Source organism: Juglans regia, chromosome 16 (assembly GCF_001411555.2).
Source record: "Juglans regia cultivar Chandler chromosome 16, Walnut 2.0, whole genome shotgun sequence".
Classification (NCBI taxonomy): Eukaryota; Viridiplantae; Streptophyta; class Magnoliopsida; order Fagales; family Juglandaceae; genus Juglans; species Juglans regia.
The window spans coordinates 27,493,869-27,517,572 of NC_049916.1; the positions used below are offsets into that span (position 1 = coordinate 27,493,869).

The 23,704-nt window shown below is 35.9% G+C and overlaps 4 protein-coding genes across 5 annotated transcripts; 1 reads left to right on the forward strand and 3 right to left on the reverse strand.

The window, feature by feature from the left end:
* Positions 1 to 3,190: 3,190 nt before the first annotated feature.
* LOC108995737 (dentin sialophosphoprotein) lies at positions 3,191 to 6,621 on the forward strand. 2 transcript variants are annotated; one of them, XM_018971354.2, is made up of 2 exons: positions 3,191 to 3,449; positions 4,739 to 6,621. In XM_018971354.2, exon 2 carries the CDS (start codon positions 4,801 to 4,803, stop codon positions 6,385 to 6,387), a length of 1,587 nt encoding a protein of 528 aa, XP_018826899.2. In that variant the 5' UTR covers positions 3,191 to 3,449; positions 4,739 to 4,800; the 3' UTR covers positions 6,388 to 6,621. The 2 variants fall into 2 exon arrangements, with proteins under 2 accessions (XP_018826899.2, XP_018826900.2); XM_018971355.2 differs by having other exon boundaries at positions 4,766 to 6,621.
* A 1,644-nt stretch (positions 6,622 to 8,265) lies between these two features.
* LOC108995732 lies at positions 8,266 to 10,288 on the reverse strand. The gene is made up of 2 exons (XM_018971348.2): positions 9,512 to 10,288; positions 8,266 to 9,220 (listed from the first exon to the last, which is right to left on the reverse strand). Exons 1-2 carry the CDS (start codon positions 10,123 to 10,125, stop codon positions 8,494 to 8,496), a joined length of 1,341 nt encoding a protein of 446 aa, XP_018826893.1. The 5' UTR covers positions 10,126 to 10,288; the 3' UTR covers positions 8,266 to 8,493.
* Positions 10,289 to 19,440: 9,152 nt separating this feature from the next.
* Positions 19,441 to 20,328, reverse strand: LOC108995687 (agamous-like MADS-box protein AGL29). Its single transcript, XM_018971304.2, has one exon. It carries the CDS (start codon positions 20,326 to 20,328, stop codon positions 19,441 to 19,443), a length of 888 nt encoding a protein of 295 aa, XP_018826849.2.
* A 1,880-nt stretch (positions 20,329 to 22,208) lies between these two features.
* On the reverse strand, positions 22,209 to 23,037 carry LOC109022213 (agamous-like MADS-box protein AGL62). The gene has a single exon (XM_019005046.2). The coding sequence runs from the start codon at positions 22,992 to 22,994 to the stop codon at positions 22,281 to 22,283; it is 714 nt and encodes a 237-aa protein (XP_018860591.1). The 5' UTR covers positions 22,995 to 23,037; the 3' UTR covers positions 22,209 to 22,280.
* Positions 23,038 to 23,704: the final 667 nt, after the last annotated feature.

Consider the following 23,704-nt stretch of genomic DNA (forward strand, 5'->3'; position numbering starts at 1 on the left):
GAGAGAGAGAGAGAGAGAGAGAGAGAGGTAGCTAGGCCGGTTTTGATAAGAACTAAGAAGCAAGGAAAGGTTATGTTTAAGCAAGAATATCTTTAGAGGGAAGCAAAGGAATGTTTGGGCCTCTTACATATATATTTTGTTAAGGTCAGTTCTCAATACAATCTCCCTTCTAACACCACACTAATGTTTTACTTCTCTAGGCCGGATTACTATAATATTTTATGTTTAATGGGACTCATGAGCTTTAATTCCCACACCCATCAATTAAAAAAGAATTAGAAGGCTGATTAATCAATCAAAATTGCAAATATTACTGATCATGATAAGGAAGCTTAAAAATGGTATATTTAATTCAATAATTCAAATAATTATATATTGAGGGCATTGTATACCAAGCTTTATAAATTTGGATGCCCTTAGGCTTTCTCAACGTACGAGAGAGAACCTTTTTATCTGTCATGATCTGTCAGTTAAGAAGAAAGCTTAGGAAAGTAAGAGAAACTGAGTACTAGATCGAGTTTGCATGCTTTCTTTCCTATTAATTGTGCCTTTCTTTACAGGATAACTTGGTCTTCCAAGCAGCCATCTTTTACTATTTGGCGGACTTTTAAGTTGATTCCTTCCCTCATTTTGTGGGGTACTTGTCAATTGGTTGCTTTCAATTGAGCCCCACTTCATGCAAACGTACGTTGACAGGCTGAAATAATCAAACTAATTCTTGTGGGCGGCCTTGCCTATGGCTTCTGATCTACATCCAAGCTGCTGCCATGGCGGCCTATATATATATATATATATATATATATATATATTCGGCATTTTGTTCAGCTTTAATTAATTGATTAATAGTCGATCGTTCGTTAATACAGATAAATAAATATTGGGTTTAATTTGTTAGGTACAAAACTATATATTTTACTGCTCAAGTTGTAAGTTCCAATTCTATCTTTTATTATTGGCATCAACCAACACATATGGAACCTACTAATCGAAGTCTTCTTTTGAGAATAACTAGCTAGCTAGCATTAAGATACCATAATAATCATCATGAGTTATGATGACGACGACGGTGGAGTATTATATATATCTTCAAACAGAAGCTGATCTGAAGTAAAGCAGGAGAAAAGGTAATTGTTTTCTGCATGAGTGGATTGACCTAAGAGGTTTTGCTAATCTTTCTTTAAGAGGTCGGAGCTGACTGTAGCTTTAATCCAACTTCTCATCATTATTCACGTACAAAATTACCAAAAACTAATTGCCACAAGAACTGCTTATAGGTAAATGGATGAAGATCAGATCGCTTAATTGGATACTGTTATATATATTAGTCCCTTATGATTTGAACTCAAGAATACAAATCCATCTTCTGTAATGAAGTCGATATGATCAGAAACGGGAGAAAGTGCCTGACTTTTAACAAAAAATTTACTCAACCTCCTACTATTCATACAACTTCCACACTCCACATTATTTTTAATTTTTATTATTTTTTTCTTTTATTAAATATTTATTATATAAATAATGAATAAAAAATTTAAAATAATTTAAAAAGAATAAACTCAAAAAAAAATTTTAAAAAAAATATTAAAAATTTAAAAAATTTAAAAAATGTGGAGTGTGGAGTGTGGTGGAGATTGTGTAGCAAAGCTCGACTTTTAATTACCCACTAGCATTTCATGCACCAGGCCAACTAGCTAGTATGACAAATGGGATATTTGAGCAATGTATAGAGAGAAATCACAATTGGGGGGACTCTAAGGCTGCAAATTGGTTGCAAAATTCAGCTGAGCTTAATCTAATTTTAAGTTGGGTCTAACATCCAAATGTTAACATCCAAATGTTAACATAGAAGTAAATCAGCATGTACATCCGCAACACCTTGATGGCAGTTCCGCCCAATTAGCAGCCATTTGACAACCTTTTTAGATCTTCCCGTGATATGTGCAGAACTTCACCATTTTATTATTTCAGTTTATTGTATTTATTTGCTTTCCTTCTTTGTATATTCTGTACTTAATTTTCGGGATTCTTTTAGACATTCCGGTTGTACAGAAAAATCATTTTAAATAGATTTCTCTCAAGTGGTATTGCTAATTTTTGAAACTAAGTCCTTTGCGAAAACTTTCTCCAAATACTCAACTCTTAAATTAAAAAAACTATCTCAACTCAAAACCTCTTTACACGTGGGACTTACAACCTTTTTTGACTTCTCATAAAAAGTATTAAATTCATCTTAACATCCAAACACAATTTAAACTCAGTTTAGATGGACCATACATAATTTCATCTACTACTCAACTCACTTTTATTTATAAAGAACTTAGCTCAACATCCAAACGCAGTCTAAGAGTACTCAAAAAGGCAGTTTGCATGATATTCTAGACAAAGGATCACAAATTAAGGACGAACGTTTCAATTGATCAATCAGAAATTCTGTCTGCTCTAAACTGTGGATATTGAATTGTGTAGCTTACCAAGATGCAGTTTTCCCCTAAAATTAGTTTAGCTAAACACCACTTACTTCACAATTACACCTTTTTTAAAATATAAATAAATAAGTTCCGTGGCCTAATTTCAGGTCAGGCTCTTCCCCTCTGTAATGCTTGAGCAGATAATGGTGGTCCTTGGCATATCAATATCATCACACTCTTGCATTCGTCTCTATAGAGAGAGGGGGCAATTGGAAACAAGTAGGCCCGGTTCTAGATCTATAAGATGCATGGCTAGTTGCAGGGCTTGGGAATCTACTAAATTCACAATTGCCATGCTTGGAGACGGGTCCCCAACCTTTTGAGGGTAGTTCTGTGGTGGAATTGATTTTGTTGGGTATGTCTTTCGGTCCAAGCTTTCGTCGGTCTATTTAATGGACTTATACTGGGATCCATGCACTGTTAAAGACCAATTTCTGGGCCCAATTTATAAATAATGGGTTTTTTTTTTAATCTGTAACGAGAAACCTTGATGTTATTTTTTTATTTGATAATTGATAATGATCTATTTATTTTTTATTTTTTTATTTTTTTAAATAATGATTAAAAAAATGGTTATTAGTAAAATTATATATTTTTTATTTTTTTTAATAATTAAAGATGTTAAAAAAAATTAAAAAAAAAGAAAATTTTTAAATATACTATAAAATAATAAAAGAGAGTTGCTTAAGCCGGGTAAAAGAAAAAAAAATAGGTTGCAGGGAGATAGGTGTGGCAATAACGTACTAGAAAGTGAGCACGACAGATATTCGCAAATATAGTACTATTTAGCATCTTTAGCGTCGTTCTACTTCAGCGTATTTGGATCCGGCTGTTGTTTTCTTCCACTCCATTGTCGTGCTCGCACCCTCAACAAGACCGCTCCTTGACTATCCTTTCCACAATTAGTTGCATAACTTTGCTTCAGTCTCTCAGCCCTTCCACTTTCCACTGAACTCTGACTCCCACACTTCGATTCGCCAGGTAATATAACACTTTCTCGCGTGACTATTTATCAGCTTCAATTCCCATTTCCATTTCTTTCTTACATTAATTTCTCCATTTTGTGGGAAATAATGTGCGAAAAAAGAAGATTTATTGTGTGTCATTGTTGTCTGTGTTCGTGGTTCAGAGTTGTGAGTTGCTTTGTGATTAGCTGTTTTGGGAAATGGGTTTGGGTTATGAACATGAAGTTAGGATTTTGGTTCAATTTTTGGGCGACTGATGTTGGTGTTACACTGGGGATTCTAGGGTTTTGTTTGCTCATGGATTTTATTTTATTTATTTATTGGGTTTGAGTGGGATTTTACTTTGAAATTGTCTTATTCAGTTTTCCTTTAGTTAAGCATATTGGGTTTTCTTTGATTTTGGGAAATTTTGCATATTGTCGTGGAATATATATTTTTTTGTAAGTATATTTTCGTGGAATATAATGTGGGTTTGGTTCCAATTCTGTGAACATGTTTCTTAATTTTTAGTAGAAGATATTATGCTGCGAAGTGATCTGAGTTCGGTTAATGATGTGCTGAATTGCACAAATTGTAGGAAAAGAGAATAAATTTGGAAAGTTAGAACTGTTTATTTCTGTGCAAATTAAGAACAAAATTTAGATAAAAGGTCGACGAGTTACTTGTTCAAATAAGACAGGAAATGAGAAGTGAAAGTTATGCTGAAAGCATGCTTAGCTTTTTTTTTTTGTGAGAGTGTCTATCTTAAGGAAAATTTTAAGAATGTGTTTTCCAGTATTTTGAAAATGAAAACAGAAGCTCTTTCCATAAAATCTTTCCAGAGACCTAATTAAACGAATGGGGCTCTAACTCATTTTCAGGTCAATCTGTTCTGTTGCTTTTTTTTTTTTTTTTTGACAGAGAAACGAGGGGAAAGAATATAGAGTTTCAAACTAACCCAATACGGTTTACTTACAAAAAAAATAAACCAAATGTCATAAATCGCGTTAGGCTTACTTGAGAAGGTGGTGTACTAGAAATTCTATGAAACAGATCTTTATTTTCTGTACTTTTCCTGAAGTTTTTCAAAAACCGAGTGGAGCTATGAGTAATTTAAATTTAAAAGGGAATTGATCCTGATGCATAAATATTGAATTGGGGTCCCCAAATCAATTTACTAATACATGACTTGTGGCATTTGTACGGTAGGATTAACTCATCGAAGTTATAAAAAACTGTGTGGAATTAATTCTACAGACTTAATGAAACGATCACGCAGAGAGTTAAACTCCTTTCATTTATCTACTTAATTTGTACACTGGCCAGGTGACTAGACCTCACATTTACCTACAGGGAAGATAAGAACAGAAATTTTAGTAAAGCCCATAATGATCAAGCGATCACCAAGCAGAAACCACAGATCCAAAGGCATCAAGGTGAAGCATGTTCTGCAAATTTGTCTATTGCTTGGTGTATGCTTCTGGTTAATCTACCAAGTCAAGCATTCCCATGATAAAAAGAAGGAGTTCGATGAGAAAGATGCTAAACTCTCAGTCAAGACACAAAGTGGCACTGAGCTTCTTAAATTGGGGAGGAAAGATATCCATCCTCATTTGGAAGAAGTACCTGAGATAGAGAAGCATGTGGAAGAAGAGGAAGAAGAAACTGGAGGAGAAGAAGAAGAAAACAAACATGATGAAGAAGAGCAAGAAGAAGAAGAAAACAAGCATGAAGAAAAAGAGCAAGATGAAGAGGAGAACAAGCATGAAGTAGAAGATCAAGAGGAAGAGGAAAACAAGAGCGAAGAGATAGAAAGAGGAGCAGGAGATGATGAGATGGATGAAAATGATCAAGAGAAATTAGATGGGGATGCTGATCATGATGAGGAATTGCTAGATGAGGAGAAAGAGGGAGAAGAGGAAAACAAGGAGAGTGAGAGGAATGAGAGTGATAACAAAGCAAGTCAATTAGAAACTTCTTTGGAGGATCAGGATCATGATGGAGGTAATCATGAGGCACGAGAGGAACATTACAAGGGAGATGATGCTTCCAGTGCAGTGACCCATGACGCCCAGACTATCATCTCAGAGGCTGGTAAATTAAGTTCAGGGAACTCAATTGAGATATCTGAAATGAATATCTTAGGTCAGGAGAACAAATCCAAAGGCACTCAGGAAACTGATACTGATAAAAACAATCCAACAATAAAGGTGGTAGAAAGTGAAATTGATAGCAATGGCACTTCTCTGAATGCAATTACTATCGAACAGAAGGGAAATAATGGTTCTTCCAACTCTGTGGATGGCTTAGTTGAAAATTCTACTACGATAGCCCAATCTACTGATCAGCCTGAAGCAAGCAATGACACAACTCTGGTGAGTAAGGAAGTCAGCAATAACTCAGATGAAGTAAGTACTGATAGGAATAACTCAACAGATACAGGTATAGGCACTTCTGATTTTTCCCAGCAGAATGGGACAGTGAATATATCTGATTCGGCTCATGCCCAAAATATAACAGCGGACCTCTCGAGTGTGCAGACCTTCGAAATCGAACAGAATGGTAACTCTACCTCGGTTTCTGGGAGCAATCAATCTGACATTAATTCAACGGTTTCAATTAAAATTGAAAAAGCAGATGCTGGTGCCATAGAATTATCTACTTCATCTAATACTACGGAGTCTTCTCTATCAGAAAAGATCACAACTGAAACAGAAGATGGCTCTGTGTCTTCAACTTCAAAGGAAAATACTGATGCTACAAAGAACAAGGCAGATGGAAAGAGTGAATTAGGTCGAACCAATGAAAGCTCAGACAATTCCTCCAGAGATGAAGTTCCGGATGTTGTTGAACACAACCCTGTTGATGCTTCTAATTCACATATCGCTCTAGATGAAAAATTAAACACGGATCTGGATAAGATGCCGGAGATAAGAACTGAAGGAGAGAACAGCAAAGCCGTTGCCGCAGAGTGAGAGGATAAATGGTGGTTTTGTACTTGTAAGTGCTATAAAGTATAGTTTCTTAATGTATAATGTACCTCTGTCTTCATGCTACCATTAAGGTTGTTAGAGCGGTTTGTTTCAATTTTAGAAGCTCCTCTCTATAGAATCATCAACTTAGCAGGAAACTGTAACCTGGTGGATATTCACAACAGATTTTGTTTGCATAATTTATTTCAACTTTCCATTTTACATCGGGTAATATCTTTTTCCTGTTTTGTTTTCCTTTCTTCCTCTTTCGTTTTCATTTGTTTTTGTTTCTATTGTATGTCATGGTTCTATATTGAAGAGCAGAACTGCACAGTTAGGCTGGGTTTAGATGCTTAGTTCAGTTCTTTATGAATAATAATAAGTTAAGTAATGGATGGAGTTATGTGGGATCTATCTAAATTGAGTTTAAAGTATGTTTAGATGTTAAGATGAGTTTAATATTTTTTATAGAAAGTTGAAAAAGGTTAGAGTCTCACATATAAAGATATGTTAAGTTGAAAAAGATTACGGTCCCACGTATAAGGAGGTTTTGAGTTGAGATAAGTTTAGTAATTTGAGAGTTGGGTGTTTGGATATTAGACTTGGCTTAAAATTAGACTGAGCTCAACTGAATCTTGCAACCATACGCAAGACAAGGGTTGTTTGGAAGAGGTTATCTCTAAACATCATTTAAACACAAACATTTTTTAATTTCTAATATTCAACTTTTCTATCTAATTATTACCTAATCATTATAACTTTCTCAAACTTCCAAACAAAAAAATTAACTTTTTCAAATTTCAAAATAAATATAATAGTAAAAAATTATATTACAATAATATTTTAACTTTATAATATTTTTATTCAATTTGTTCTCAATTTTCCCAAATTTTAATAAAATATCATTACTCAAACAATTTTATTACTATTCACAAATCATTACTCAAACAAAGCATCCCCTTAAGAGTGCAAATACTTAAATCTTGAAACCTTTGTTTACAAGGAGGGATTAGCAAACTCAGGTGTTTGATGTCTTTGATACTAAGAGCACTCTCATTGGATTAGCTAAAGTTAAAGTAAATTTTTAATGAATGCAAGATGAATTTAACATTTAGTTATTACATTCACATAAGTTTCTACATTGGAATATCCATTTTTTCATTATATGACAATAAAATAATATAAGATGAATTTAACTTTGACTATTCACTCAAATCTCCAAATTGGATTATCTATTTATTCATTATATAGTAATGAGTAATTAATAATTTTGATAATTTTTTAATTTTTTTAATAATGAATTTATTTTATTTTATCATATTTTACTATTCATAATATTATATATTAATTAGTAATTGTATTCTAATTATATTTTTTTAATTGTCATTTAAAATGGAGATAGAAATAATTGATATTAAAAGGAGAGAGAAAGAAATAATATAAAAGGAATTTGATGAATGAATAGTGTATTCTAAATTTAGAAATTAGTTTGGATATTACTGTAGCTATATTTCATATAGCTTATTCAATGTGAGCAATTTACTGACCTAATAACTAAATTCTCATTGAATTTAATCTAATAAAAATGCTCTAAAGAATGATTTGTTACCAACTGCATTGACATTTTGTTTCAAATCTCAATTCTGTTTTATGATGCTCCTTTGTGTCCAATAAGATTGAGATTCTTTAAAAGATGAAAGGAAGACGTGGTTGCAGTGCAAGCATGATATAATTTGAGACATCATTAATGATTGGAAATAATGAGCGATGATGATAGTGGCAAAAGAGCATTGTCACCAAACATTTACCACCCATATTTATCCTCTACATAACATATATACTGTATACATTATATTATTAAATCACATCAACATTTGATTCTTTTTACCAAGATAAATATTAGAGAGCAAGTGGATCGGTAAAACAACCTTAAATTATACAAATAAATAAATAGCTCTATGAATCGCAGGCATAGAGAATCTCAAAAATAAACTTCTACGCCTAAATAATTCCCAACTGTACAAATATAGTTTGATCAGCCAAAAAACTGCTTCAAAAAATCCAGTACAAGCTAACTTCCCGCATTAAACGACAAAAGATCCGACACTACTACTGTTGCCTTAGCTCCTTCCGCAGCTTCTTCGAGAATAACCCGCAAGCGTCCATGCTCAGATCCATGGCTGCTGCCAATGCCACGTAAGTCGCCGCGTCCTCCGCGCATGTCACGTGCCTTACGCCCAGCTCCACCTCCGGTTTGCTGCACTTTCCCGCTCCCTCCACCGTTGAAGACATCACAAACCCTCTGTACACTGGGGGCGACAATGGTCCATACCCGATTTCTAACCCCGATCCTGAACCGGAGCTCGAACCGCGTCTGGATCTTGACCCGGATCCAAGATCGCAGCTTCCGTTGGGGGTGTGCCCTGGGGTGTTGCTGATGCCGAAGGTTCTGTCTATGCTGAATTTCCCGCCTTTCCTGGAGCTGATTGAGTCGGCAGCGAGCGTGGTGGCAGCGTCGGTGCAGGTGAAGAGCTCGAAGCGGTAGCCGACGGCATCAGAGCAGCCACGCTCGCGCCACGCCTCGAGGCGGCCCCACGGGTTCCAGGCCCCGTCCTCGGGGCGAAGGATGAGCCAAGCGCCGGGACTAGATTGGCTGACGCTGTGGGAGCCACGGGATGGTACGAACGGAGTGACCATGGAGGCCACGGCGACCGCCGAGCCTGAGAGGTCGTGAATGGTTATGTGCCATCCCTTCCGCTGTTTTTCTGTTTGGTCCTTTTCAGTGTGAGAACCCGTTAACCAATTTCTTGAAGTGCTTGGTTCGCTCGACGATGGCCTGCATATATATATATATATATATATATATATATAATGGAAACAATTAATTCTCGAAGATAGAGGTTTTGGGGGTTAGTCGTTGAAGGGTTTGTCAAATGTTCAACCACGCTAAAAGCATGATACAGCTGAAATAGAGGGTAGCTTTTCTTTCTTTTGGCAACAAAACGGACTAACCAAAACATCATAAAACATATAGTTAAAGATTTGACCGTTGAGTGATTTTCTTTCCATTTCCTTCAAATTTTCTAAGCCACCAAACAAGAAAATGAGGATGTGGATAACGACTAACCAAGATTGCATATTCCGATCGTTCATGTTCTTGAAACCGAACTTGCAAGAAAACACCGGCTGCCTAACATCTCCATGGACCTGAAAAACCTGAGGACTGCACTCTGGCTCTCCATCGAACTGGAACACAAATCTTGGATCGGGCTCGGTCCTAACGCTAACGTAAAACTGGGCCGACGAACCCTTCTTCTCGTTCCCTCCGATGGCAACCCAACCTTGGTGAATATTACTAGCCCTTGTCTCCACCGCGCGCAAATCCACCTCCACCGCGACCTTCCCCAACAGCTTCCCACTGTTGAAGCCACACGTGGTCCCTCTTCGCCCCAGATAGACCGCAATCTGCACGACCGGGTTCCTCCCCTTCTCCAGAAGTTTGTCGATGTGGGTCTTGTTCAGAGTGAAGGAAGCGGCCAGGGAGCAATCGTGGGAGTTGGTTTGGCTTTCTTGGGCGACCAAAGGCACAGTACTGTACTGGGTGAGGAATTTATCGAGCTTAATCTTGCAGAAGCACGGGGACGTTGAGGGATGGACGACGGAGAAGGAAGGCTTGGAAGCTACGGGAAACTTGACGGCAAGGTTGCCAACGAGGATCCGCACAAAAGAGCACGGATCCATTGGAAGCTCTTTGGAGGTTTCGTGGACTGGTATCTTGCTCAGGGGGTTTACGATTGAGAGAATATATGTAGATTATATATATATATATATATATGAGAGAGAGAGAGAGTCACCGGAAAGAAGGAGTGGAAGAAAGCTACAGAGATATTAGGTGGAATGGGAACGAACAGGCTGTTAAAGTACAGCTAGCTGGGTTATTAGCATCAAAGCTATGAGTAGTCAAGTGAATAAGATATGATATTATTCTCTATCAGTATGAGAATAAGGGATTGTGATTGGCCAGGATGCCATCATCATCATCTAGTGTGCTCCAGCCATTAAACAGCTGTGCCTTCCTACTTTTTCTTCTCTCTCTCACCCGTCCTTTTCCTCACCCGTAATGACTTGGTTTAGACCCTAGTCTCAACCGGCCACTTCCACAACGCTTTTGATTCTTCAACTTTCCTTCCTTCCTCACTTCAAATATTAAAATTAATAAATATTATTATCGATTTTACAATGTTATTGGAGCACTAGAAAATTATAATAAATATTTCAAACCAATTTTATTTATTGTTTCGAGTTTAGTCAAAATTAAATTAAAAAATAATAAAACTTGATTGACTTCTGCCTACCATTCAAATCCTTCCCCCAGCTGTTCTCAACTCAAAAATGGACCTGTGCATGCACTTTGGTACAAGAGCATTGGCAATGGTCTAGCCATCGTCAAGTCTAAAGTTTGGCTAGAATCTTAATTTTTAGCTATAATATCAATTTTTGACTAGGTGAGTCCACATTAGACTAGCCATTATAAAGTTAAAATCATAATATAATATTATATTTTTTACTTTTTTTTTATTTTTTTATTTGTAAATACAATTTATATATTTTTTAGGTTTTCATGTTTTGTAGAAATAATGTGTCTACTCTATCAATTAGTAGAAATGATGTGCATGCCATGCATATTTTACCATTCAAAGAGAGAAGGAAGTGATGAAATAATTAAATATTACTTTCCATTGTGAATAGTAGCTAGCCATATTTGGAGAGGACTTAAGATTTACTATTCATCAAGTTTTAAACTTTGGACCATTGGCTAGTCCAATGTGGAGGCTTTTTCTCACATCTAGCTAAAGTTTGGACTTGCATTGATATTTGGCTAGTCCATTGCCAATGCTCCAAATAAGACTTGGAAAATGCTACGGTGCCCGCTGCATTTCCCTCCTGACGTGGCCATTATTAAAAAACAAAAGGAAGTCGTTCAAACGGAAATGGGAGGTCCTCATTTGAATCCCATTTAAAATCTTAAAACCTTCTCTTATCTATTTTTTGCCAACATTTTGAATACCATTTCCATAATTATTTTGATTAAAGCAATGGAATAAAATATTTCAATATCAATATCTTTCAAGATAATTAATATATAATAAGTTAATTATATATGTATAAGTTATATTTTAAAATAACATTAATATAAGTTTTAAAAATTTAAAACACATATTTATAAAACTCAATAATACTTCTAAATTCTCAATCTAACTATTTAAAAAAATAATAACTCATATAGTCATATTCAATGATTCATCACAAAAAGAGAAATAAGGATTTGATTTTCAATCTTCAAGAAAATGAGATTAAAAAAAATTAAAAAAATAATCTTCAGATATGAGAATTAGAATGAAAATTATGAAAAAATTAGAGTTTTAACATTAATTACAAAAAAAAAAAATTCGGTCAGTACACCGAAATAGGCCGGTACACCGAAAACCAGTCAGTATTGACCAAAATGCACCGGTATTTGACCCGATACGAAATACATATATTTTATGTACCGATCACTACCTCGATACGGTAAATACCAGCCGGTATAGTACGAAATTTAAAACCTTACTTTTGGCAGAAGCACATAAATTGCAATCAACTTAATTTGCAACATATCTTTCCATGAGCCAAGTCCAGCCATAAATTAAAATCACCACAAAAAAAAAAAAATGTTGTTTGTCTTCGAAGAGGGATTGTTCTACACATGAGGTTTTAGGATCGTCGAAGGATGGCACCAAAATCATTGGTTCTGGATGTGAGATTGCTTAGGAGGCACTGGATGAGAAGGTTTTATTCAAATGGAGACCTTCCATTTCCGTTTGAATAATTTCCTATTTTCCTTTTTTTAATAATGGCCAAAGTTACCGCTCGACATGGCATATAATTATTTAAAAATAAAACAAAACATGAGCGACTCCTTCCCCCCCTCTCTCTCATTAAAAATCAATGGCTCAAGATCTTATTTTCGCCTGGAGGGGAGGAGACATCGGCTTCCTCTTCCTCCATTTCCTTCCCTCCTTCCTCCATTCACTCACCTTATCTATCAAGGTTTCTTTTGTTTAGTTTTATTTTGCTTTCTTCAATGCCTAAAAAGATAGATATACAGTTTTTCTACAATTCCTAAGAGACGCACGACACAGGCAGATTCACAGATAAAAAATCATTCGGAGGAAAGTTGTGGTTTTACAAAAATCACCGCGCGCGCGATTCTCATGCTCCGCTCACATCTGTGCGTACTTCTCACGCGCCACCCCTTCCGGCAACTCTTCTCGACTCATGTGCCAAATCACTGGACTCGCCACCATCAAACCTTTCAGATCTGACCTTTGTGGCTAAAAAGAGATAAGTGTGTTGCTTTCACAGGCCGTCTCAAATTCTAAAGTCTACCGAAGTTTGTCCAAACTGTAATCTGTCTTTTCTTACATATATCTTATTGCTTTCTTTTTAGGTTTCCTTATTGTTTATTAAAATATAAAAAATATTATTTATTAAAATATAAAAAAAAAAAATTTAAAAAAAAGAAGAATTTATCTCTCGGACATTTGTCTATTGAGATTGAGTCTCTGTTTAGGCAAAGATTCTTGTCATTTGGACATTTGTCTGTAGAGAGTATCAGCAATAGTGAAGATCAAACCAGTCACAAAAAGAAATAGTGTACTGATAAATGTCATATTTGATATGGAGACATTCCAGAATGTATCCAGTTATGGATATAAATTTTTCTAATGAATAAATGATGATAGTTTCTAGCTATTAAAAAAACAAAAACAAAACAAAAAATCAAGCTGGAGGGAGGATTTCATAACTAAGATCATGAAGTTGATAACCATTGAATTCCATAATTGCTTACTGCATCAAACTTGCAAAAAATTAAAAAAAAAATCCTTTACTAAAAGAATTCCAATCTTAATCCATCTTATAATCTTCTATCAACCCCAAATTTCGAGCCAAATCTTCATCTTTGAAACTTCTCAAAACCCCATAAAAAGTAACATAAATTAAAGAAAATTTCTACTCATCATCCTCACATCACACAATAAGTATAATTTTTTTTTAGTTTTATTCCTCCTAAACTAATTGTGTTTTTCTACTCATCATCCATACATCACATATTTGGAAAGAGAAAAAAATAAAAATAAATAAAAATAAGTGTGGTGTATGATGTGTGGGATGATGAGTAGCAAAACTCTAAATTAAAAAGAAATATAAAGAGCAAAGCCAACCCAAAAAAAGAAATAAAGAAAATTTAGTGATAATTACTTTAAAAAGTCCACTTTCGAATCTTTATCCGTAGATTTGTTTAGAATATTATATCAGTTCAAACTCTCAGCATCTCAACAGAAGAACATGTGTCAAAGGATGGCAGTTGTCAATAGTCTGTTACAGATTTAATTATATTTGAATAATTGTATTCATATCTATCTTTCTGATGTAATCATGATACTTATCATATTGTAAACACTCTATCTATAAATATCAAGCATACCAGCCAGGATAATTATTCTGGCCAATTCAGTTATTTAGACTTTGTTTCTTGGTAATCAGAGCCTCTCGGTTTACACCTTTTCCATGGCCACTTCCGTTCCATTTTGCATTCCCAATATGTCTCATCTTGTTTATACCAAACTTGATGACACAAATTACCTTGCATGGGTGTGCCAATTTACCCCCATCTTGAGGACAAATGCGCTTCTGGGCATTGTAGATGGCTCAGAACCTATTCCTCCTAAACTCATTGATGATCATAGTCAACCAAACCAAATGAATCCCAATCCTGCTTATGAGATTTGAGAGATGAAAGACCAGTTTATCTTAAGTTGGTTTATAGTTGCACTGTCTGATAAAATTGTCCCAACAGTGTATGACTTAAACACCTCTAGGCAAGTGTGGACAGCATTGTCTACTAGATATGCTTCACCTTCAAGATCTCGAGTTAATCATTTAAGGAGACAGCTTCAAACCACCAGACAGGAGTCATGTACCTGCAGTGATTTCATTCACTACTCTAAGAGTATAACTAATCAACTTGCCCTTGTAGGCAAACCAGTAAGTGATAAAGAGCTAATCTCTTATATTGTGGGTGGTCTCAACCTTCAATATAATTCTTTTGTCACTTTTTATTCCTTTGTTACAAGGGATACTGCTATGAAATTAGAAGAGTTCCAATTTGAGCTACTCATTTATGAACAACTGTTGGTAGCACAAACACCAACTACTGAGTCAAATGCCTTTGCTCTACTCCAACAAAGGACCTGGACAGTACAGGAAACCCAAGTATGGGTCCTCTCCTAAACCTAACTTTGGCAAAAATTTTGCACAAAAGAAACCATTCCCTTCAGCCAGCAATCCACCTCGAGGTAAACCATCCTCCAATTAGTTTGCTATTAATAAGCCTCCTTATCAGATCTGTGGCAAGACCAACCACCAAGCCTTGGACTGTTTCCATAGGATGGATTATGCATACCAAAGAAGACACCCACCTAAAGAACTTGCAGCAATGGTGGCTAAATCCAATCTTTTTCATGAGGATGAAATATGGTTGGCAGACAGTGGGGCTATGAATCATATCACAACAGACTTGGAAAACCTTGCATTGCAGCAACCATATTAGGGTACTGAGACTATGACTGTAGGAAATGGTAATGGTTTAAACATTGCACACACTGGTTCCACTACCTATCATCTTCCCAACTATGATTTACATCTAATTGACATTTTGCATTGTCCCAATGTTTCCAATAATCTGTTGTCTATCCAAAAATTCTGTCAAGACAACAATTGCTACTTCAAGCTAATTGATTCCTTTTTTTTTTGTGAAGGACAACTTGACAAGGGCAATCCTTCTACAGGGACCCAGTGAAGGTAGCTTATATCCTGTGCATCTCAATAAGTTTGTCACAAATAAAAGGGCATTTGTAGCACTGATTGGGATCAAGGTATCAACAGATATCTGGCACAAAAGATTAGGTCATCCTAATTCTCAAACTCTGCATCGAGTTCTTAAAGACTACTAGCTACCTGTGTCATCCAATAAATCTCACTCAGAGCTATGTATGCCCTGTCAATTAGGAAAAAGCAAACATCTACCTTTTAATAAATCTGACCGTGTGTCTTCTAAGCCTTTAGAGTTGATTCACAGTGATGTATGGACCTCACAAGTTTTATCAATAAATGGATTCAAGTATTATGTTATCTTTATTAATGATTTTTCAAGATATTCTTGGTTATTTCCTCTAAAGTTCAAATTTGATCTGTTTGATTGTTTTGTCAAGTTTAAATGCATTATTGAAACCAACTCTCTTGCAAAATTAAACAATTCCAAACAGATGGTGGAGGTGAATATACCTCAAATTTATTTACCAAATTTCTGAATGATAGTGGGATTTATCATCGAATTACCTGCCCTTATACATGCCAACAAAATGGGATTGCTAAGAGGAAACACAGGCATGTGTGTGAAATTGGTCTAACCCTTTTAGCACAATCTCATCTTCCTTCCAAAAATTGGGTAAAAGCATTTCATATAGCAGTTCACTCAATCAATAGACTTCATTCGTCTGTCCTGCAATTTGAGATACCTCTCACTAAGTTATTTAATAAAGAACTAGATTTCTCCCTTCTAAAAATTTTTGGTTGTGCATGCTATCCTCTTCTCAGATCATACACCAAACACAAGCTAGAATTCAGAAGCAAAAAATGTGTCTTCTTAGGCTATGGTTCCAATTAGAAAGGCTATAAATATCTAGATTTGCAAAATAATAAAATTTACATGTCAAGACATGTAGTCTTTGATGAGAACTTATTCCCTGCACAGGAGAAAGGCTACACTCACTACCCTACTAGAGGACAATCCTCTCCATCAGGTACTGTCCTCTTACCCTCTCATTTTTATTTACTAAATTCTCCCACTGTTCCAATGCACTCATCTCAGAATTTGATCACAAGCAATCACATTCCCTCAGATCAACTCAGAGTTGAGACTAATCCTATCACCAATTCCACCCCAAACACTGAACCCACACCAGCATTCAATCCAGTTGACTCTGAGACAACCCCCACTTTTAATTCTCAAACCTCAAATCTGTTACTTGCATCCTCTCATGCACAAACCCTTACTCATGACTCAGATCTAGTCTCCACTCCCATTCCAATCTCTGATTCTTTACCTGAATTCCCTTCTACACAGATCATCACTAGATCTATGATAGGAAATGCCAAACCCAAACAATTCCCTGACTTTCATTTATATCTCTCCAACAAGTCCACTAATTATCCTGTTAAAGCTTTACATACCAGTTTTTTGCCATGTGAACCCAAATCATTTTCTAAAGTTATGTCTAATCCTGATTGGTTCACTGCAATGCAAAGTGAATACCAGGCTTTGCTGGATAACCAAACATGGAGCCTTTGCTCGAGACCCAAAGACAGAAATTTTATCCATAATAAATGGGTGTACAAGTTAAAGCAAAAACCAGATGGTACCATTGATAGATATAAGGCCAGATTAGTTGTCAAAGGGTTTGAACAAAGGGATGTCATTGACTATACAGAAACATTTAGTCCAGTAATAAAACCAGCCACAATTCGATTAATTTTGGTTATTGCTCTACACTTTGACTAGCCTATCAAACAATTGGATGTATCCAATGCTTTTCTATATGGTTTTCTCAATGATGAAGTTTTTATGGAACAACCTCAAGATTTTGTGGATAGAACATTTCCTAATCATGTATACAGGTTGCATAAGGTTATTTATGGCCTTAAGCAAGCCCCAAGGGTATGGTATACTCGACTTACTTAAGCCTTACAAGGTCTTGGCTTTACAGGTTCTCTATTGGACACTTTTCTATTTATGTATCACAATGGTCCAGTACATATTTATGTGCTCATCTATGTTGATGATATACTAGTGACTGTTTCTCACAGCTCTAGCATTATGGGGCTAATTCAAAGCTTGCAAAAAGAATTCAAGATGAAGGACTTGGGTGACTTGAATTACTTTCTTGGCATTCATGTACACAAAACCTCTCCAGGGATGCATCTCAATCAAACTAAATACATCTATAATCTTCTAGATCATACCAATATGCTTGGAGCCAAGCCTTATTCAGCTCCTTGTGTTTCTAGACAGAAATTAAGCAAACTTAAGGGTGATCCTTTACCTGATCCCACCATTTACAGACATATTGTTCATGCTCTACAATATTGTGCCCTTACAAGACCTGATATCTCATACTCAATAAATCAACTATGTCAGTTTTTACATTGTCCTACCACTGTTCATTTTACAGCAGCAAAGAGAGTACTAAGATACCTAAAGGGCACAATTGATCATGGCTTATTTTTCAAACCAGGACCACTGCAATTGGCAGCATACTATGATAGTGATTGGGCTGGAGATCCTCTAGACAGAAGATCAACCAGTGTTCCTATGCACTTGTTTGATCTCATGGCAAGCAAAGAAACAACCAGTTGTTTCTAGATCCATCACAGAAGCAAAGTATAGAGCTATGGCTTTTGCAACAGCTGAGCTATATTGGTTAAGAATGCTTTTTAAAGAATTGCAGTGTTCAATTACGTCTACTCCATAGTTGTGGTGTGATAATATGGGAGCATTGCTTTTTAAAGAATTGCAGTGTTCAATTACGTCTACTCCATAGTTGTGGTGTGATAATATGGGAGCATTAGCACAAGCCTCCAATCCTATTTTTCATGCTAGAACTAAGCATGTGGAGGTTGATTATCATTTCATTAGAGAAAAAGTGATTAACAAATATATCATCCCTCGGTACATAGCCACTGCTGATCAGATAGCAGATGTCTTTACAAAGGGACTCACTTCTTCAAGATTCTTGTTGCTCAAAGACAAACTAATGGTCATTGAATCTCCCATCAGTTTGACAGGGGATGTTAAGAATATTATATCAGTTTAAACTCTCAACAATATCTCAATAGAAGAACATGTGTCAAAGGATGGCAGTTGTCAATAGTCTGTTACAGATTTAATTAAATTTGAATAATTGTATTCATATCTTATCTTATCTTTCTGTTGTAATCATGACATTTATCACATTGTAAACACTTTATCTATAAATATCAAGCATACCAGGCAGGACAATTATTCTGGCCAATTCAGTTATTTAGACTTTCTTTCTAGATCTACCTTGCATTTGGAGCTAGAAACAAAAGTCAGGGGACTTGGATTTCGGTGTAACCCCATTGATAAGCAAAAGAGTTCGAATGGGTCATAAGAAGGTGGTTAATTTGGGAGTTAGGGTTCTTAGAGAAGAGAGTGAGGTTGAGGAAGGAAGAAAGGTGCAAGGAAGAGTCTGCGGTGGTGGTGAGGTTGAGCTTGGAAATGCAGAGGGATGAGATCGAGAACTAGGACCACTGGGGTGGTAGATGATGTAGAGTGCAACGCCAGCGATGGAAACAAGAAGAGTCACCACGAGAGGACAAGGAGAGACCAAAAGCAAAAGTAGTAGCAGAGGCAGCGTCAGCGTCAATGGTTGTGGTACTGGGGTTGATGTCGGTAAGGTTGCCAGAGATGGATCGAAAGAGAGAATTCATAAAAGGGATTGCTTGCTTTGCTAGAAATCTCACCGAATCGGGCAAACCGGAAACAATAGGAAATGAATAACTAACCATGTGGCATCTTTGAATTGAATCACATCCCAAAATAAATAAAAGGAAGAAATTAAGAAAGGATATATTCAAAAGATGCAAATTAACGAACCTACAAGAGTTTTGGATCACTACGCGAGCATATATTCAAGAAGCCACAATGCTTCCAAAACAACATGCATGCAAGCAATTGCCACGTACACAATTGACGTTCATGATGATCATTATCAAACCCTAGCTAGCAGCTACCTATTTCTAAGAGAGATCATTGACTACGTAGTAGTACCCCCAAATTACTATCAAAAGAACAGGCCGCGCGCGCCGCACCAAAACTGCATCAATATTGATGGTGTACTCATTGTACCCCAAATCCATATATAACCAGCAGTACTAGTTCCGATCGACGTGATGATCATAATCACCAACACCATAGCCACCACTCCCAGGCGTAGTACTGATCAGATAATTACTACAAAACTGATAATTCCCTAACCCAATACCACTACTAGAACTTGCTCCAAAATCACCACCATTATCACCCCCAGTACTACTCAGATTACCAAACTGATAATTATTGATCCCTAACCCAAAACCACCGCTACTAATACTACCAACATCTTCTCCAGTACCGCTTCCACTCAGACGATTACTATACTCATGATCATGATAATCCCCTAACCCTTCATTATAACCCAGTACCCCATGATAATTATAATCTGATGTCTGCAATTTGTTTATTGAGTTTCGCATCCTCAAGTACTGATCTGTTGCCTTTGCCCTCATCTCTTTCATGGCTGCCAAATACTGCTCAAGCTCCTCTATCCCCATCCCATCGATCGGTTCGTCCCACAAGAACCCAATATTGTTCCCCATCTTCTTCTTCGACGTCAGATCCTCATGATCAATATCTGCCAACCGTTTCTTCTCGTCCTCCAACTCCTTGAGCGACTCCGCGTACTCCTTATTAAACTCCTCCACAGGCCAAGGATTCACGGCTGAGTATACAGGGAGAGCGTTTCCAGTGAGATAAGAGTTGAGGACCGTGTCGACGTTGGGGTGGCTGAAGGAGTAGGCCTTTTCTCCGGGAGAGTAAGCTATGATGGCTATATTGACGCCGCACAACACGCACAGCTCGCTCGCCTTCTTAAAGAGGCCTGCCCGCCGCTTGGAGAATGTGACGTGCTTGGTGCTTTTATTTTCCAGTTGTTTTATTTCAATCTTCTGTCGGCCTTGAGTGATTTTCTTGATTTTCTGATCTGTGGTAGCCATGGCGGCCATGAACGAAAAACGTAGAAGGAGATTGAAAGAAAGAAGGGCGGAGACAACTATTTTACGTGATATCATGACTTATATATATATATATATATTGTTAATTAATTTCCTCATCAATTAGTTTTTTTAAAAGGTTCTTTGGCGCCCTACCTTAGGTATATACACGGTAGCTTCCTAGCTCCATTAATAACTAGATTTGGTATATATTCTTTTTCTTTATTATTTAATAAAATTTTAACGATAATTATCGATACTGGAGTACCTTTTTTTATTATTTTTTAATTCCCACAATTATACTACATCTAATTTTACGTAAAGGATTTTTTTTTTTTTTTAGAGAGAGATCAAGAATCGTGATCAGAATCTTTAATTATTGCCTAAGATATGATCATTAATACTCACGAGTAGTACTTCTGATCTAATACTTGTAGTCAATCACCTAAACATGAATAGGAGCGACTTGCGAGGGGTTAGAAACTTAGAACATGCAACTCTTGGAGTTTCAAAAGATCAAAGGTGGTCGGGAAAGAGACAAAAGATTGAGTTTAAATGTTGAACTGAATTGAGTTGAAAGTTAAAAGTTGAATAAAATATTATATTTTAATATTATTATTTTAAATTTAAAAAAATTATAATAATTAGATAACATTAGTAGAGGATATTGGTTTGGAATCAAAACTCACATCTTTGATTGCCTAAAGATTTTCGTTTGTATTCGTAACTCATCTCAACTTATCTCAATTCATCTCATCTCATCGTTATAATTTTTTTAAATTTTCATACAAAATATAATAAACAATTTAATTTTTTTAAATTTCAAAATAATTTTTTTAAATTTCTATACAAAATATAATCAATAATTTAATTTTTATTCTACTATTCATAAATCATGATCTTAACTTATCTCTAATTTCAAACAACTCCTAAATTTCTGCCCCTGGCTACAATTAAGATCACACGTAGGTACGTATATATACGCTTGTTATATATGATGTTTGTCCAATCAATTTAACCCTGCCTAGTAATCACCAGTACTTAAATTAGTACTCGTTTCAGGCGCGCGTATTAGTTGCACGTCTTTTACTAATTATTAATTTAGACAATTAATCCACTATTTGGAAGTTACTCAATGTATATATACCAGCTAGCTTGCTATCACATGAGATCGATATACTAGCTATTCGGTCATATGCTTCGGTCACCACCTAATTATAATTTAGGCGTATTAACATGACTCAAACTCGTTTAGATTTAAAGATGAGTTGAAATAATTTTAAATTATGAATTACATAAAATATTATTATAATATTATTTTTAATATTATTATTATTATAAGATTTAAAAAAATTAAATTATTTATTATATTTTATGTAAAAATTTAAGAAAATTATAATGATCATGAGTTCATGAGATGAGTTAAGGTGACTCTCGAATCCAAACAAGGGCTCAATGTTTTAATAATCACTACAAGAAAATTGATTATTTACGATCAGTTAATTTTAACGAAATGACTATTTACAATTAAAATTAATTATAAATAGTCTTTTAGTTATAATAAATTGATCACAAAAATCTAATTTTCTTGTAGTGAATTTCACAACCGGAATAATGGGAAATATTCTATAGGCAAGGTAAGGATCATGATTATCTGAAAATTTATAATTTGCAAGAAGTATGTACGTACAAAGCTAGCTAGCTAGGCACATATTAATTAGGACGATCATTAATTTCAAATCCATTCCCAATATTATTCGATGATCACAAACCGAAACCAATGTAAAATGAAAACTATAATTACTAGATATAGTAATTATAGTAGCATACAATAATCGACTACTTCAACAAGGAAATCAATTACTCTGAGAAAGAATAAAAAGAAGGAAACGTCACATGAGAACCTGCTTTCAGTACTGTTTTTTGCCGATGCCACCCAATCATTTTTTCAGAAAAGAAAACGTTCAGAAAAGGCCATGATGTCCATAACCGAAGTTATAGACACGATGATTAGGCATTGTGGAAGTACTAGCATTATTAATAAACCCCGTGGGTTTGCTTTCGAAAAACCCAGCACTTCCTGTTCCTGTGTGATCATGATTCAGTACCCCAAACAAGGCTGGGGAAGAATAATGAGTCGAAGAGGCGCCGGTAATGGATGATATCTTGTTGGTTTGTTTTGCCACGTTCTTCTTCAGCTCCTCCATGGAAACCTTCAGTTGCTCCAGCTCATGCAATCCAAGCTCATTGATGGGGGCTTCCCACCAGAATTGCTTTTGGCTAGCTTTCCTCATTTGATGGAGAGATTCTCCCAGCTTTTTCTCGGCTTCCAATTGGTTTAGGACTTGAGTGAGGCGTGCGTTGAGATCGCGAACGTTAGCATTTCGATGAGCTTCGACGAGTTGTTGAGCACCCGACTGATCCGGCGCCGGTGGAAGGTTTCGAGTAAGATATCTGTCGAGAATGGATTCAACGTCAGGGTGGCCAAAGGAGAATACCTTTTCTGCTGGCGAGAAGACAAGGATGGCAATCTCAACCCCGCAAAGCGTGCAAAGCTCACTTGCCTTCTTGAAGAGACCTGAACGACGTTTTGAGAACGTTACTTGCAGATGATTTTTCTTGGGTATTTTTGCTATCGGAATCTTTTGGCGACCCATGCTTGGCTTCTTTTTCACCATTGCCAAGTTTATAAGAGAAAGATCACTCCAAGAGAAGGATGAAGCAAAAAAACTGCTGCTTGTTCTTGGTTAAGGCCGCTCTTGTACGTGATGGTTGTAGGGGAAGCATGTGGGTATTTGTAGGGCTAGCTTTTGTCATTTGAGTTGGCATATTAATTCTGCATTACTTTACATACTTAATGCATGATTTGGAAGTTAAAAAATCTTACTAACTTAATGTATTATTACTATGAAACTAATTACCAAAGGTCAATATATGATAATAATAAGTAACCATTTGACTTAATTTGGTAGTTAACGTCAACGCCCACTCATGTATTGCTGTTTGCATATTAATATATATTCATTTTAGCAACCATAATTGATACCATTATTCTCAATATAAACTCTAATCTGTAAACTCAGCTGTGAATATTTGCATATGGAAAGTTGGGTTATAAAGAATAAAGGATAGGATGCAAAGACTATTCTTTCGAGCTTGTCCCGGCATATACACATGACCGGGATGCGCAAAGTTTTATTGTTTATTATTGTTCATGAAACAAAACAAAAATAAGTGTGTGGTATGAGATGATGAGTAATATCTCTCTTTCCTAAATAATGCATATTCATTATGGGGGTTGCCTCCTAGGTGGGTAGCGAGAACAGTTTTATTATAATAACGGCATTAATTTGTTTTCAAGTATTAGAGGTTGCACTATTAATTAAAG

What these genes read in the sequence shown, in the direction of transcription:
- LOC108995737 (XM_018971354.2), top strand. Translation starts at nt 4,801, where the DNA reads ATGATCAAGCGATCACCAAGCAGAAACCACAGATCCAAAGGCATCAAG.
- LOC108995732 (XM_018971348.2), bottom strand. Translation starts at nt 10,125, where the DNA reads ATGGATCCGTGCTCTTTTGTGCGGATCCTCGTTGGCAACCTTGCCGTC. An exon ending in GATCGGAATATGCAATCTTG is followed by an intron (nt 9,221 to 9,511) that starts GTTAGTCGTTAT and finishes ATATATATGCAG; the next exon opens with GCCATCGTCGAGCGAACCAA.
- LOC108995687 (XM_018971304.2), bottom strand. Translation starts at nt 20,328, where the DNA reads ATGGCCGCCATGGCTACCACAGATCAGAAAATCAAGAAAATCACTCAA.
- LOC109022213 (XM_019005046.2), bottom strand. Translation starts at nt 22,994, where the DNA reads ATGGTGAAAAAGAAGCCAAGCATGGGTCGCCAAAAGATTCCGATAGCA.